Source organism: Solanum stenotomum, chromosome 1 (genome assembly GCF_019186545.1).
Source record: "Solanum stenotomum isolate F172 chromosome 1, ASM1918654v1, whole genome shotgun sequence".
Classification (NCBI taxonomy): domain Eukaryota; kingdom Viridiplantae; phylum Streptophyta; class Magnoliopsida; order Solanales; family Solanaceae; genus Solanum; species Solanum stenotomum.
In genome coordinates this window covers 68,115,042-68,127,791 of record NC_064282.1, presented here as the reverse complement: position 1 = coordinate 68,127,791, position 12,750 = coordinate 68,115,042, and the positions used below count along the sequence as shown (strand labels likewise).

At 39.5% G+C, this 12,750-nt stretch overlaps 2 protein-coding genes and 1 pseudogene across 2 annotated transcripts; 1 reads left to right on the top strand and 2 right to left on the bottom strand.

The window, feature by feature from the left end:
• Positions 1-12,750, bottom strand: part of LOC125855690 (transcription factor GTE4-like) — a 59,326-nt pseudogene that overhangs the window by 15,327 nt on the left and 31,249 nt on the right.
• Positions 5,868-7,274, bottom strand: LOC125855719 (uncharacterized; the record flags this gene model as incomplete). Its single annotated transcript, XM_049535452.1, is given in 6 exon segments — positions 5,868-6,085; positions 6,176-6,339; positions 6,428-6,631; positions 6,777-6,875; positions 6,877-7,070; positions 7,158-7,274. Coding segments are annotated over 6 exon segments (996 nt in total), but the record flags the coding sequence as incomplete, so codon positions are not given.
• On the top strand, positions 10,031-11,253 carry LOC125855710 (uncharacterized). The gene is made up of 3 exons (XM_049535446.1): positions 10,031-10,177; positions 10,517-10,943; positions 11,243-11,253. Exons 1-3 carry the CDS (start codon positions 10,031-10,033, stop codon positions 11,251-11,253), a joined length of 585 nt encoding a protein of 194 aa, XP_049391403.1.

Sequence of the window (12,750 nt, the reverse complement as noted above, 5' to 3'; positions counted from 1 at the left end):
TAGTATTTCACTTGTTTTTTTAGATTGAGTCCCCAAGTCATTACTCTATTGACCTCATAATCAAGATGATCCTAATTACACATTATGATTTTTTTTAATTTGTTGGTGATTTAGTTATTGTAGAATTATATTCAACCACTATGGGAAGTCAGACGTAATGTGTTACAGTAATTTGGAATTCAAAAGTTAGTTGACAAAGTTAGTTAAACACTGTTAGGCTACAATAATCAGTGTAGTGGTAGTTAGTTAGATGTTAGTTGTAACTATTTTTTGTTAGATGGAATAAGTCAGTCAAGTTCTTTATAAATAGACATTGTAATCATCAGTTACATTCATATATAAAATATACAGAATTCTCTTTCTCTTTCTAATCTTTCTCTTTCTATTCTTCTTCTTCATTACAATCTGTTTTCTCGAGAAATCCTGAAACAGTGCTTCGATCCTCGAATTCATTGTGAATTCCTGCAATCGAGTAACATTGGTATCAGAGCTACTCTATCCTTGGATTTTAATGGCGAAAGGAACAAGATCTGCTGATAATTCTCCAACAGAAATGGGGGAATTGAAGGAAATGATGCAGAATTTGGCAGAAAAAATAGGAACGTTGGCAGGGGAAGTTACAAACCTGAAGAGATTGGATCAAGTGGTAATGGAATTGAAGAAACAGTTGGTCACTAATCGAGAATCAGCGAGGGAGAAAACTCCTATGGAAGATGGTCCTTCAACTGCAAGACATTCTGATGAGAGACTTAACCACTCTGAAGGGAGAAGTCACAGACCCAGGAGTCCTACCAGTTACAACACCCATCATTCAAACTTCTCAAGATGGTCCCGAATGGAATTCCTCAGGTTTGCAGGGGAAGATCTGAGATCGTGGTTGTTCAAGATTGAACAATTTTTCTCCATGGAGAATGTAGCTGCAGAGGAAAAGGTAACAGTAGTTGCAATGCAATTGGAAGGATAAGCCATCCAATGGCATCTTTCTTTCATGAGATATAGATGATACGCTCAAATTACACCTCCTTTCAGAAGCATAAACGATCGTTATCAAGTAAAGAACCCAACTTGTAGGTTGGGATCGATCCCACGAGGAAAATGGTTTAGACTTTACTTTTAACCAACAATTAGATTCGATTAGTCAAATTATTTCCAGAAACAGGTAGTAAAAGGGGGGTTGTGCTTGTGTAAAACAAATAGTAATACGTAATATTGTAATCAATAATTAAACTCAACTTCGATTTTTATCAAGATAAGAGAAATAACTAGGGTATACGTGTTCCCCATAATCTCATAACACAGTAATCCTAGTAATAGCAATCCTTTTCTAGTGTATTACATGCAAAGTGATAAGTTAGGTATCTCTAAATCCTTGGTCCGGCATCTAGAGAATTTCACCCCGCACCTTGGTCCGGCTACGTGTGTATAATTTACTAACCCTTACCTTTACCTCATATTAGACATCATAATCGATGTTTGGCTTAGTTATTACTTCGCACCAATCGACACTAGCCTATTAGATAGTATCACACTAAATCTATGTTGATAATTCTTTTCTTNAAGTACATGCCTGGGCATAAGTGTAAGAATTCCAAGCAGTTGTATCTGTTGGAAGTGGAAGAATTAGAAGAAGGGCAGGATTCAATGCAGGAACAAGGTGGAGAATTACAAGAGGAACAGAATGAACAACTAGAGTTGGGACCACCTGTGGAACACATGGAGATCTCTATGCATGCGTTAAATGGGTCTTTGGGATTTAGAACCTTGAAGGTGACTGGTTATCACTCAAAAATGGCATTACACATATTAATTGATACAAGAAGTTCTCATAACTTCATTGATCCTGATCTAGTCAAGCAATTGGGGTGTGAAGTGAAGTCTATTAAACCTAAGATGGTAGCCGCAACAAATGGTAGCATGCAGGTGGACAAAATGACGTCTGTGACTTGGTTACTACAAGGAGCAGAGTTTTCTGCTGATTTTCTATTATTACCTTTAGGTTCTTGTGGAGTTGTGCTGGGGGTCCAATGGCTATTAATGTTGGGTGATATCAAGTTGAATTTCAGAAATTTAACAATGGAGTTTTGGTACAAGGGAAGGAAGCATTTACTCAAAGGGTCTGGCAGTCAAATGTTAACTCCTAGTGCTGGGAAACTGACCAAACACTCCGGAAATTAGTCTCAGCTTTGTATGATTCAAGTAATTCCTCAGGGAAGTGATGAAGACAAGTGGCTTCCATTAGAAGTAGCAGCTGATAAAGATCTTGAAGAAGACCCTGCACTACTAGAGGTATTGTCAGAATTTTCTGCATTATTTGAAGAACCTGTTGGTTTACCACCTTCTAGAGGTGTATTTGATCATAGGATTGTGTTGCATTCTGGAGCTGAACCTGTGAATAAGAGACCTTATAGATATCCTTCAATGAAAAAGGATATTATTGAGGGTCTTGTACAACAAATATTGGATCAAGGGATCATTCAACCTAGCTGCAGTCCTTTTGCATCACCAGTGGTATTAGTAGGCAAAAAGGATGGCACGTGGAGACTATGTGTAGACTATAGAGACTTGAATAAGTTTACTATAAAGAACAAGTTTCCAATCCCTATTGTAGAAGATCTATTGGATGAACTAGGAGGATCCAAAATATTTTCTAAAATAGACTTAAGGTCTGGATACCATCAACTAAGAATGGCAAAGGACGATGTGCCTAAGACTGCTTTTAGAACACACTCGGGACATTTTGAATACTTAGTTATGCCTTTTGGTTTATCAAATGCCCCAACTACATTTCAAGGTTTGATGAACACCGTGTTCCAGAATTTTCTAAGGAAGCATGTCTTGGTGTTTTTTGATGACATACTAATATATAGTAGAACTATGGAGGAACACATATTACATCTGAGGTCTGTTTTTTTGAAAATGGTGGAGCATCAACTATTTGCCAAGAAAAGCAAATGTTTCTTTGGTGTCCATAGAATTGAATACCTTGGTCACTTTATCACATCAGAAGGTGTTTCTACCGATCCTCAAAAGATCAAAGCTGTGAGGGATTGGCTTGTCCCAACTATTCTTAAGAAATTAAGGGGTTTTTTTGTCTTGGATAGATATTACAGAAGATTTATACAGGGATTTGGAGTTATTTGTAAACCTCTTACTGATCTAACTAAAAAAGATAAATTTAAATGGCACCACACAGCTCATGAGGCATTTTTGCAATTAAAGAAAGCTTTGACTCACTCTCCTGTATTAGCTTTACATGATGCCAACAAAACTTTCATTGTTGAAACTGATGCTAGTGGTTATGGAATTGGTGTTGTTCTTATGCAATAGGGACATCCTATAGCCTTTATTAGCAAGGCATTATCTCTAAGACATGCTGCTATGTCCGTTTATGATAGAGAGTTATGGCCATTGTCCAAGCTGTTACCAAGTGGTCTTAGTACTTGTTAGGTTAGCGGTTTATTATAAGGACTGATCAAAGAGCTTTGAAGTACCTTATGGAACATAAGTTGCACACAAGCTCACAGTTATTGTGGTTAGCAAAGTTGATGCCATTTGACTATTCTATTGAGTACAAAAAAGGAGTTGAGAACAAAGTCGCTGATGTACTGTCAAGAGTTACTGGGGATGAGTTACTTGCTTTGGTGATTTCCCCAACCAACACTGATCTCTTTCAAGCTATTGTGGATAGTTGGCACTCAGACCCAGAGCTTACACAGTTGATTGCAGATTTACAAGCTAATCTTGACTTTCATAGGTAGTTTACTTGGTTGCAAGCCAATTAAGAAGGAAAGGAAAACTAGTGATTGGCAAGGTGCAGAGTTTAAGGAATGACATTATGTCCCTATGGCATGCAAGCCCTCTAGGAGGTCATTCAGGTGTAGAAGCTACCCTCAAGAGATTGTTGACACAATTTTATTGGAAGAACATGAGAACAGAAGTGAAAGGTTTCATTCAAAGGTGTGATGTTTGTCAGAAGAACAAATCTGATTTAGCTGCTTACCCTGGGTTATTACAACCATTACCTATTCATGAGGTGGTGTGGTCTCAAATTAGTATGGACTTCATTGATGGTCTTCCCAAGTCCATGGCTGTGAGGTGATTCTGGTGGTCGTTGACAGACTCAACAAATATGGTCATTTCCTCCCGCTGAAACATCCCTATACTGCTCAATCAGTTGCCCAGGTGTTTTTGGATACTATTGTGAAATTACATGGCTTACCTGATGCTATAACCAGTGATAGAGATGCTGTGTTCCTGAGCTCTTTTTGGCAGGAGCTATTTACTTTTCAAGGGGTATTGTTGCATACATCTACAGCTTATCATCCTCAGTCTGATGGACAAACAAAAGTGTTGAATAGATGCCTTGAAACCTACTTAAGATGCTACTGCAGTGATGATGCTTCCAATTGGTTGGCTTGTTTGCCTATGGCTGCGTATTGGTATAATACTTGCTTCCATTCCTCCATACAAACCACACCATATGAAGCCTTATATGGCAGGCCACCTCCTCTGCATCTCCCTTACTTACCTGGTGAATCAGCTTCTGCCGAAGTTGACACTACCTTGGTGAACAGAGAACTTAAGTTGCAACTCCTTAAGCATCATTTGCATAGAGCTCAACTCCGAATGAAGCAACAGGCAGATTCCCATAGAAGTGAAAGGCATTTTGCTGTAGGGGATTGGGTCTACTTTAAGGTGCATCCGTACAAACAAGTGACTATCTCTCATCACTCTTTTCATAAGCTTGCTGCTAAATACTATGGTCCCTTTCAAATCATTAAGAAGGTTGGCCCTGTGGCCTACACTCTTTTGTTGCCTAGTTCTGTCAAGATTCACCCAACTGTGTATGTCTCGTTGTTAAAAAAGTGTTATGAAGTGCCTTTCCACGTTTCTTATCCTCCGACTGTTGACCTAGCCAATCCAAATTGCCCTGCTCCAGAGTCTGTTTTACAACGAAGAATGGTCAAGAAGGGCAACAAGGTTGTTGCTCAGTTATTGGTTAAATGGGTTGGTCTTCCCGCTGATGTAGCCACTTGGGAATTTGCTACCATCTTGAAGACAAGGTTTCCATCCTTTGATCCTTAAGGACAAGGATCTTTTGTATGGGGGAGTACTGTTACAGTAATTTGGAATTCAAATGTTAGTTGACAAAGTTAGTTAAACACTGTTAAGCTACAATAATCAGTGTAGTGATAGTTAGTTAGATGTTAGTTGTAACTGATTTTTGTTAGATGGAATGAGTCAATCAAGTTCTTTATAAATAGACATTGTAATCATCGGTTACATTCATATATGGAATATACAAACAGTGCTTCGATCCTCAAATTCATTGCGAATTCCTGCAATCGAGTAACATAATGTTTTCATATGTCCATGAAAATTGTCATGATAGGAGGGGCTGGGTTTTAGTTGTCATGCTAATATGATTGACACTCATTACCTGAACAAAATTTGGTACTTTGATGTTACAAGCATACAATACATTTTAACAAATTTTTATCATCGAAAGAAAACACAACTTTGTAGTTCCACTTAGTAATGAAATTACATATAAAATATCTTGTGAATTAAATAGTTCTCTAGTTAATCGACTTCCTTCAACATAGGGAATAATACGTGTTCCCAGCAGATCAGACAGCAAAAAGTATAAAGGCAGAAAAGAAATCAAAAATAGAGCTCATCCATCCAAAAGTGATTTAAGTTAACTTCAGATGCCTGCCCTACAACCTTGTGTATGAAAAAGTTAACAATAGATGAATGGACATCTCCAAGACTAACTCATGTTATACAACAGAAATGCTAAATGAATCAGGCAAAAAGAATCCATGGAAACAATAACAAAGAAACAACGGTTATCTGTTGTTGGATTACTTTCTCGATTTCTTCCTGGAAGATTTGGATGAAACCTTTGATTGCACTGCATTCTGAGAGGCCCCTTTTGGATTAGCTGGCTGGTTTGACTTCGTATCACTACTGCTCGATGCCTCTTTAGCCACTGCACCTTGAGAACCCCTAATTTGAGCTGCTCTCTTATCCTTTCTCTTTGGTCTGTAACTAGACCTCTCCCTCTTGGGAAGCCACCTCTCTGGATCAGGTGGAGGTCATGGATTAGCTGGGTCAAAGCCCTTTCGATATTTTGGCTTTCTCTTCCTCTTTTTCTTCGCCTTATCCTTACTCTTCGCTTCGTGTGTTTCAGTGGCTCCAGCATTTGGACCTTTCTCGGCTTGCTTGGCACCAGAAGTTTTCTCTAAACTGTCAACGTCTACTGCTTTCAAACCAGGTAGTGGTTTTAACTGCTTCTCATAAGCTTCTGCTTTCTCAATGTAAATGGGCTGCAGTCTGGATTAATCCAACTAAAGCCTCAATACTTCCATGGCTTTTCACTAGCTGCTCATAAAGGCGTGCTGCCTCCTCTTTTCTTCCATGCCTGAGCTTGTAATTAGCAGCCTCCTGCATGATGGTATTGAGCTTATTGTCTTCAGTCATGACATTTGACCACCACTTGATTGCGGAATCAAACACAGCATCGGCACCATCAGTATCTCCAGCCCGTTCCTTGGGAGAGACAATAGTGGCAACAGTTGCAGGCTTGTGTTGAATGTCAGGTATTTTCGCCAACAAGTTCTCTAGCCTGTAACAATCCAATGACAAAAATAAACATTGGAAAAAGACTCGGGGAATAAACAGTAGCAGTTGGATGTCTATTAATGGGTCCCCTTGTTTCTAATGCATCAATTGTTCAAAGGAGAACCATTGCAAACCGATGTAAATCTTACAGATAATATACCTGATCCATCTTATTAGAATGAAGTAGCAACGGCACCCTATTCGTATATATTGCTTCCCTTTGCTTCTGTGAGAGCTTCAAGTCCATGAGCAAGCTGGAACTTCTCTGGTCCATCACTTTTCTCTATTAGCTTATCAAGTTTCCTTAGGCCATCAGAGACATCTTTAGGACCCTTTAAAGCAATGAGATTATTTACTGCCACCGCAAGTGAAGACTCGTCGGTCAAATTTCTTTTGACAAGATCAGTATAAGATGCAACTGCCTCTTGGGTGTTCCCTAGAATCTGGAGTGAGAAAAAAAACAATTTGCATCATTGCAACTTATCAAAGCAAAAGAAGACTACTCAAACTCGTGTCATAAGATAATTTACCTGTTGTACATATGCAATTTGAACAGCAATAGGTGCCAATTCAATGTCAACATCATCATCAACTAAATTCTCTTCCAGTAGTGTTTCCTGACCAATTCTGTAATTCCATTGTCCACAATAAGATATTCATCTTTCTTTTATTCATTTCATTCATGCAAAAAACTGGGAGTTTCACAGAGATTTGCAAAGAAGTGGAAGATTTTACCACATTTGATTTGACACTTCTAAAAATGCATAAAGTTTAAAAAGACAGGAGAGAAAATATCAATATACGATTGTTCCAAATGAATAGACCAGAATGCAGTTTGTCCCTTGTAACATCTCATAAATAGATATTCCAGTTTACCCTATGATCTCTGGCATCAAATAACAAACAGCATTCAATTGTCTACAAGATATAAAGAGGAAATCATCCTACAAAACACAACTTATAATTTACAGTCTCATATAAATATGCCCCCTATTTAATAACCCCCCGCCCCCCCAAACCAAACCAAACCATATCAAAGAGAAGACATTAAGACTTAAAAGAAAAAGGCAAGTGACAATTATAACCAATCAAAGACACAGAAGCATTATTTGCATGATCCTCATCTTGGGTGCCCAAGGCCGATAGGATATCCCGATATCCTCATATCTTCCCCCCCGTCTAGCTTGAGGTATTTAGTCCCTCATGGTTTACTCCTTTGGTGTCATGTGCCTAAGATATTCCCATGATTTTCTCATTTGTGCATGTTCATGAAAAAGATTAAATTTTGGAAAAAGAAAAATATTAAGTTAGCTGATTGACTTCTTCATGTGTATGTGCATTTGAGTATGAGTTGCATATAGACCTTAAGAGATGATGTTTTGAATATGTTTTGGCTTGTAGTTGATTTTCCTCCTCGGATATGTGCATTTATGTGATTGCATTCATGTTGGGCTGTCTCAATGGTGCAAAGAATAAAACATAATACAATTAAGCAAAACTCCCAATGCATAATGCATTGCACCACATCAAGTGATGTGGTGCAATGAAAGGTGTAACACCTCAAAAAAAGAAAAGAAAAAAAAGACTTGTAAGAAAGGGTTCAAGAACGGTGGAAAGGTCTAAGGAAGGGATCAAGGACGGTAGAAAAGTCCACGGTCAGTGAACCCATCCTTGAATTGGCCCAAGCCTTGTGAAAAATATTCTAAGGCAAGGGTGGGTTCAAGGAAGATGAAAGAGTCCACATTTAGTGAGCCCAAGCCTTGTGAAAAATATTCTAAGGCAAGGGTCTATGGAAGGGTTCAAGGACGGTAGAAGAGTCCATGGTCAGTGAACCCATCCTTGAACCCAAGCCTTGTGAAAAATATTCTAAGGAAAGGGTCCAACGAAGGTTCGAGGTAGGTGGAAGAGTACACGGTCAGTGAACCCATCCTTGAACCCAAGCCTTGTGAAAAATATTCTAAGGCAAGGGTCTAAGGAAGGGTTAAAGGACGGTGGAAGAGTCCACCGTCAGTGAACCCATCCTTGAACCCAAGCCTTGTGAAAAATATTCAATGGCAGGGGTCTAAGGAAGGGTTCAAAGAAAGTGGAAGAGTCCACGATCAGTGAACCCATCCTTGAACCCAAGCCATGTAAAAAAAATATTCTAAGGCCAATTCACGGACAGTAGAATGGTCCACGGATGGTAGACCTGTCCGTGGATATTGACTTAGAAAAATAAAACTCGTTAGTGGATCCACATAATCTAGAAGTTCATGGTCTTACCTTGTCAAGTAGTACACCTATTTTTGGTGTCGGGTAGACATCAAATTCCGTGTTGATAGCTCAGATGGTCTTATATGTCGGTTAAAGGTATATCTCCCACAATAATGAACTATTACTTCAAAAAGAATCTCACATATGACTTAAGATGATGTCTATTTGCATTGATCATGTTTTATGACCTATGATTTCTATCTCTCAAGATTTATGTTTTAGCTTGATCATTGATTACTTATGAAAAAATGTACCTTTTTAGCATGTTTAAATGTTTTTTGCATAACTATCATACTTGGTACATTGTTTTGTACTGACGCATACTCTTGCCTACATTTCCACAAATGTTGGGTCTGATAGTTAGGGTTCTCAGTTTCGTGGCTAGATGTTGATTTGAGAGTTTGAGCTTTGGTGAGTCCTCATGCTGCGAGGATGGATTTTCATTATTTCAGTTTTCTTTCTTACTTTTAGTTTTGGACGTGATGTATGGGCTAGGCCCAATTTGATTCTTATGTACTAGATGGCTAATGAGACAAGTGTTTAGACTTTCGTTTTACTTTTATAAAACTCTTGAACTTGAAATGTTGTTCTTTACCTCTCTTCAGTCTACGTCTTATGTTATGAATGCTAAGTGGGTTGTATGGGGCCTTTTGGGGTCCTATACGCCATGTTACGCCTAGGGGGTACCTTGGGTCGTGACAAAATTGGTAATCTGAGCACAAGGTTTAGAAAGGTCCTAGGAAGTCTCATAAGCCACGTCGAGTGGAGTCTTGTTCATGAGTGTGAAGCGCGCCACATTTATGAATAAGAGGCTATAAGATAACTCCACTTATTTCATTACTCTAAAGTCATGCGGTAGAGTATAACTCTATATGTCTTTATCCTAATCCCTATCCGGTGCTTTTCGGGATATGACCCTTCAAAGAGTTTATGTTAGATGGAAAGAGAATGAGAATGTGGAACAAGAGGCTCTTCCAACTCCTTCTCAAGTTTCGGTCAACCCTTTGGCCGAGCAAGTGATTAATGCGGAGTTTAGGGTTGCTTTTCAAGTGTTGGCTCAAGCCATGACGGCTTAAGCCAATAGGGAGGTTGTGGCCCCTGTGAACCCAAAAGTGGGTACGACGGCATCTAGAGTGAGGGAATTACTAAAATGAATCCCCCGGAGTTTCATGGGTCAAAGGTTGAGGAAGATCCTCAAGAGTTTATTGATGAAGTGTATAAGGAGTTGGTGATCATGGGAGTGGCGCTAGTGGAAAAGGAGGAATTGGCCGTTTACCAACTTAAGGGTGTTGCTCAAGTTTGGTTCAACCAATGGAAGAAAGAGAGGGCAGTTGATGCGGGTCCTCTTGATTGGGAAAAATTTAAGGTTGCTTTCCTTGGTAGGTTCTTTCCCCTTGAAATGAGGGAGGCAAAGGCACTTGAGTTCATCAACCTTCGTCAAGGAAATATGAGTGTGAAAGAATATGCTTTGAAGTTCACACAACTATCTCGATATGCTCCCACCATGATTTCCGATCCTAGGGCAAGAATGAGTAAGTTCATTTCGGGTGTGTTCGAAACGGTGGTTAAAGAATGTCGTACAACCATGCTCATCAATGACATGGACATCTCTCGTCTCATGGTACATGCTCAATAGATCGAAGAGGAGAAAGTTAAGGAAAGGTCTAGGGAGGCAAAGAGGGCAAAATCCGGTGATGGTAATTTCTCTCATGCAAGGTTTGATGGAAATAAGTTTCGACAAAGTTTTTTCGGCCAAGATTCCTCCAATGCTCCTTCTAAGTTCAAAAATAGAGTGTCTTACCCTAAGCCTCAAGGAGGGAATGGTAGTGGATCATCATTGCCTATGTCTACATGTGTTAGGTATGGGAAGAAGCACGAGGGTAAGTGTCTCACCGGCACGGATGCTTGCTTCGGTTGTGGTAAAAGTGGTCACAAGATGTGGGACTGCCCAATGCTTACGGCTAAAGGAAGAGAGGGTAAGCAAGCTCTTCCCATTGGTTCGAGTTCCATTGCTCCCAAGCATAATCGGTTATATGCACTCCAAACTCGTGGTGAACAAGAGGGTTCTCCCGATGTGGTTACCGATATGTTGAAAGTCTTCCAACTTGATGTTTATGCTTTACTTGACCCCGGTGCTACCTTGTCTTTTGTGAAGCCATATGTGGCGATGAGGTTTGATACCTTTTTCTGTCTCTACTCATGTTGGTGATTCTATTGTGGCTAAGAGAGTCTATAGAAAGTGTCCCGTCTCCTTGTCTCATAGAGTTACTTTTGTTGACTTGGTAGAGCTAGATATGCTAGATTTTGATGTTATCCTTGGTATGAATTGGCTGCACTCATGTTATGCTTCTGTTGATTGTAGAACTCGTGTAGTCAAGTTTTAGTTCCTGAATAAGCCTGTCCTAGAATGGAAAGGGGGAAATTCTGTGCCTAAGGGGCAGTTTGTTTCTTGTCTTAAAGCTAGAAAGAGGAATTCTAAGGGTTGCATTTACCATCTAGTTAAGGTGAGGGATGTAGATTCTGAAACCCCTACTCTTGAGTAGGTCCCCGCTGTTAACGAGTTTTCGGAAGTGTTCCCAGATGATCTACCCGGTATTCCTCCCGAAAGGGAAATAGACTTCGGTATTGACCTTCTCCGAGATACGCAACCTATTTCTATTCCTCCTTATCGAATGGCTCCGACAAAACTTAAAGAATTGAAGAAGCAATTGAAAGTTTTGTTTGATAAGGGTTTCATCCGACTGAGTATTTCTCTATAGGGTGCTCCAGTTTTTGTTAGAAAGAAAGATGGTTCACTTCGTATGTATTGACTACCGACAATTGAATAAGGTCATCGTGAAGAACAAATATCCTCTTCCAAGGACAGATGATTTGTTTGACCAACTTCAATGAGCAAGTTACTTATCTGAGATTGACCTTCGGTTGGGTTATCACCAATTGAGTGTAAAAGGAGATGACATTCAAAAAATGGCATCTCGAACTCGGTATGGTCATTATGAGTTTTTGCTAATATCGTTTGGTTAGACTAATGCTCCAGCAACTTTTATGGACTTGATAAATAGGGTGTTTAGGCAATACCTTGACATGTTTGTGATTGTGTTCATGGATGATAAATTGATATATTCAAGGAGTGAAGATGAGCACACTAATCACTTGAAGATTGTGTTGCAAATCCTCAAGGACCAACAACTTTGCAAAGTTTAGTAAATGTGAGTTTTGGTTGAAGTCTGTGGCTTTGCTTGGTCACATTGTTTCCGGAAATGGTATTGAAGTAGATCCTAAGAAGACAGATGCGGTCAAGAGTTGGCTTAGAACTCTATCCCCTTTGGTTATTAGGAGCTTTTTGGGTTTAGCTGGTTACTATAGAAGGTTTGTGGAAGGGTTTTCGTCGATTGCCTCTCTATTGACGGTGTTGACCCAAAAGGAAGCCAAATTCTTATGGTCGGAAGCTTGTGAGAAGAGTTTTCAAGAATTGAAAGATAGACTTACTTCCGCTTCGGAGTTGACTTTACCAGAAGAGACCGATGGTTTTGTCGTTTATTGCGATGCCTCGAGAATTGGGTTAGGATGTGTCCTTATGCAAAATGGGAAAGTCATTACCTATGCTTCAAGACAACTTAAGATTCATGCAAAGAATTATCCGGTCCATTACCTTGAACTAGCGGCAGTTGTTTTCGCCTTAAATATTTGGAGGCATTATTTGTATGGTGTTCATGTGGATTTCTTTACCGACCACAAGAGTTTGCCATATGTGTTTAACCAAAAAGATCTAAATCTTCGCTAAAGGAGATGACTTGAATTATTGAAAGACTCACATGAATGTTCTCTATCTCCTCCCCAATAAGGCGAATGTGGCGGCGGATGCTCTAA

Coding starts and splice junctions, on each gene's coding strand:
- LOC125855710 (XM_049535446.1), top strand. CDS start 10,031: ATGAATCCCCCGGAGTTTCATGGGTCAAAGGTTGAGGAAGATCCTCAA. Junction 10,178..10,516: donor AACTTAAGGGTGTTGCTCAA/GTTTGGTTCAAC, acceptor CATGCTCAATAG/ATCGAAGAGGAGAAAGTTAA.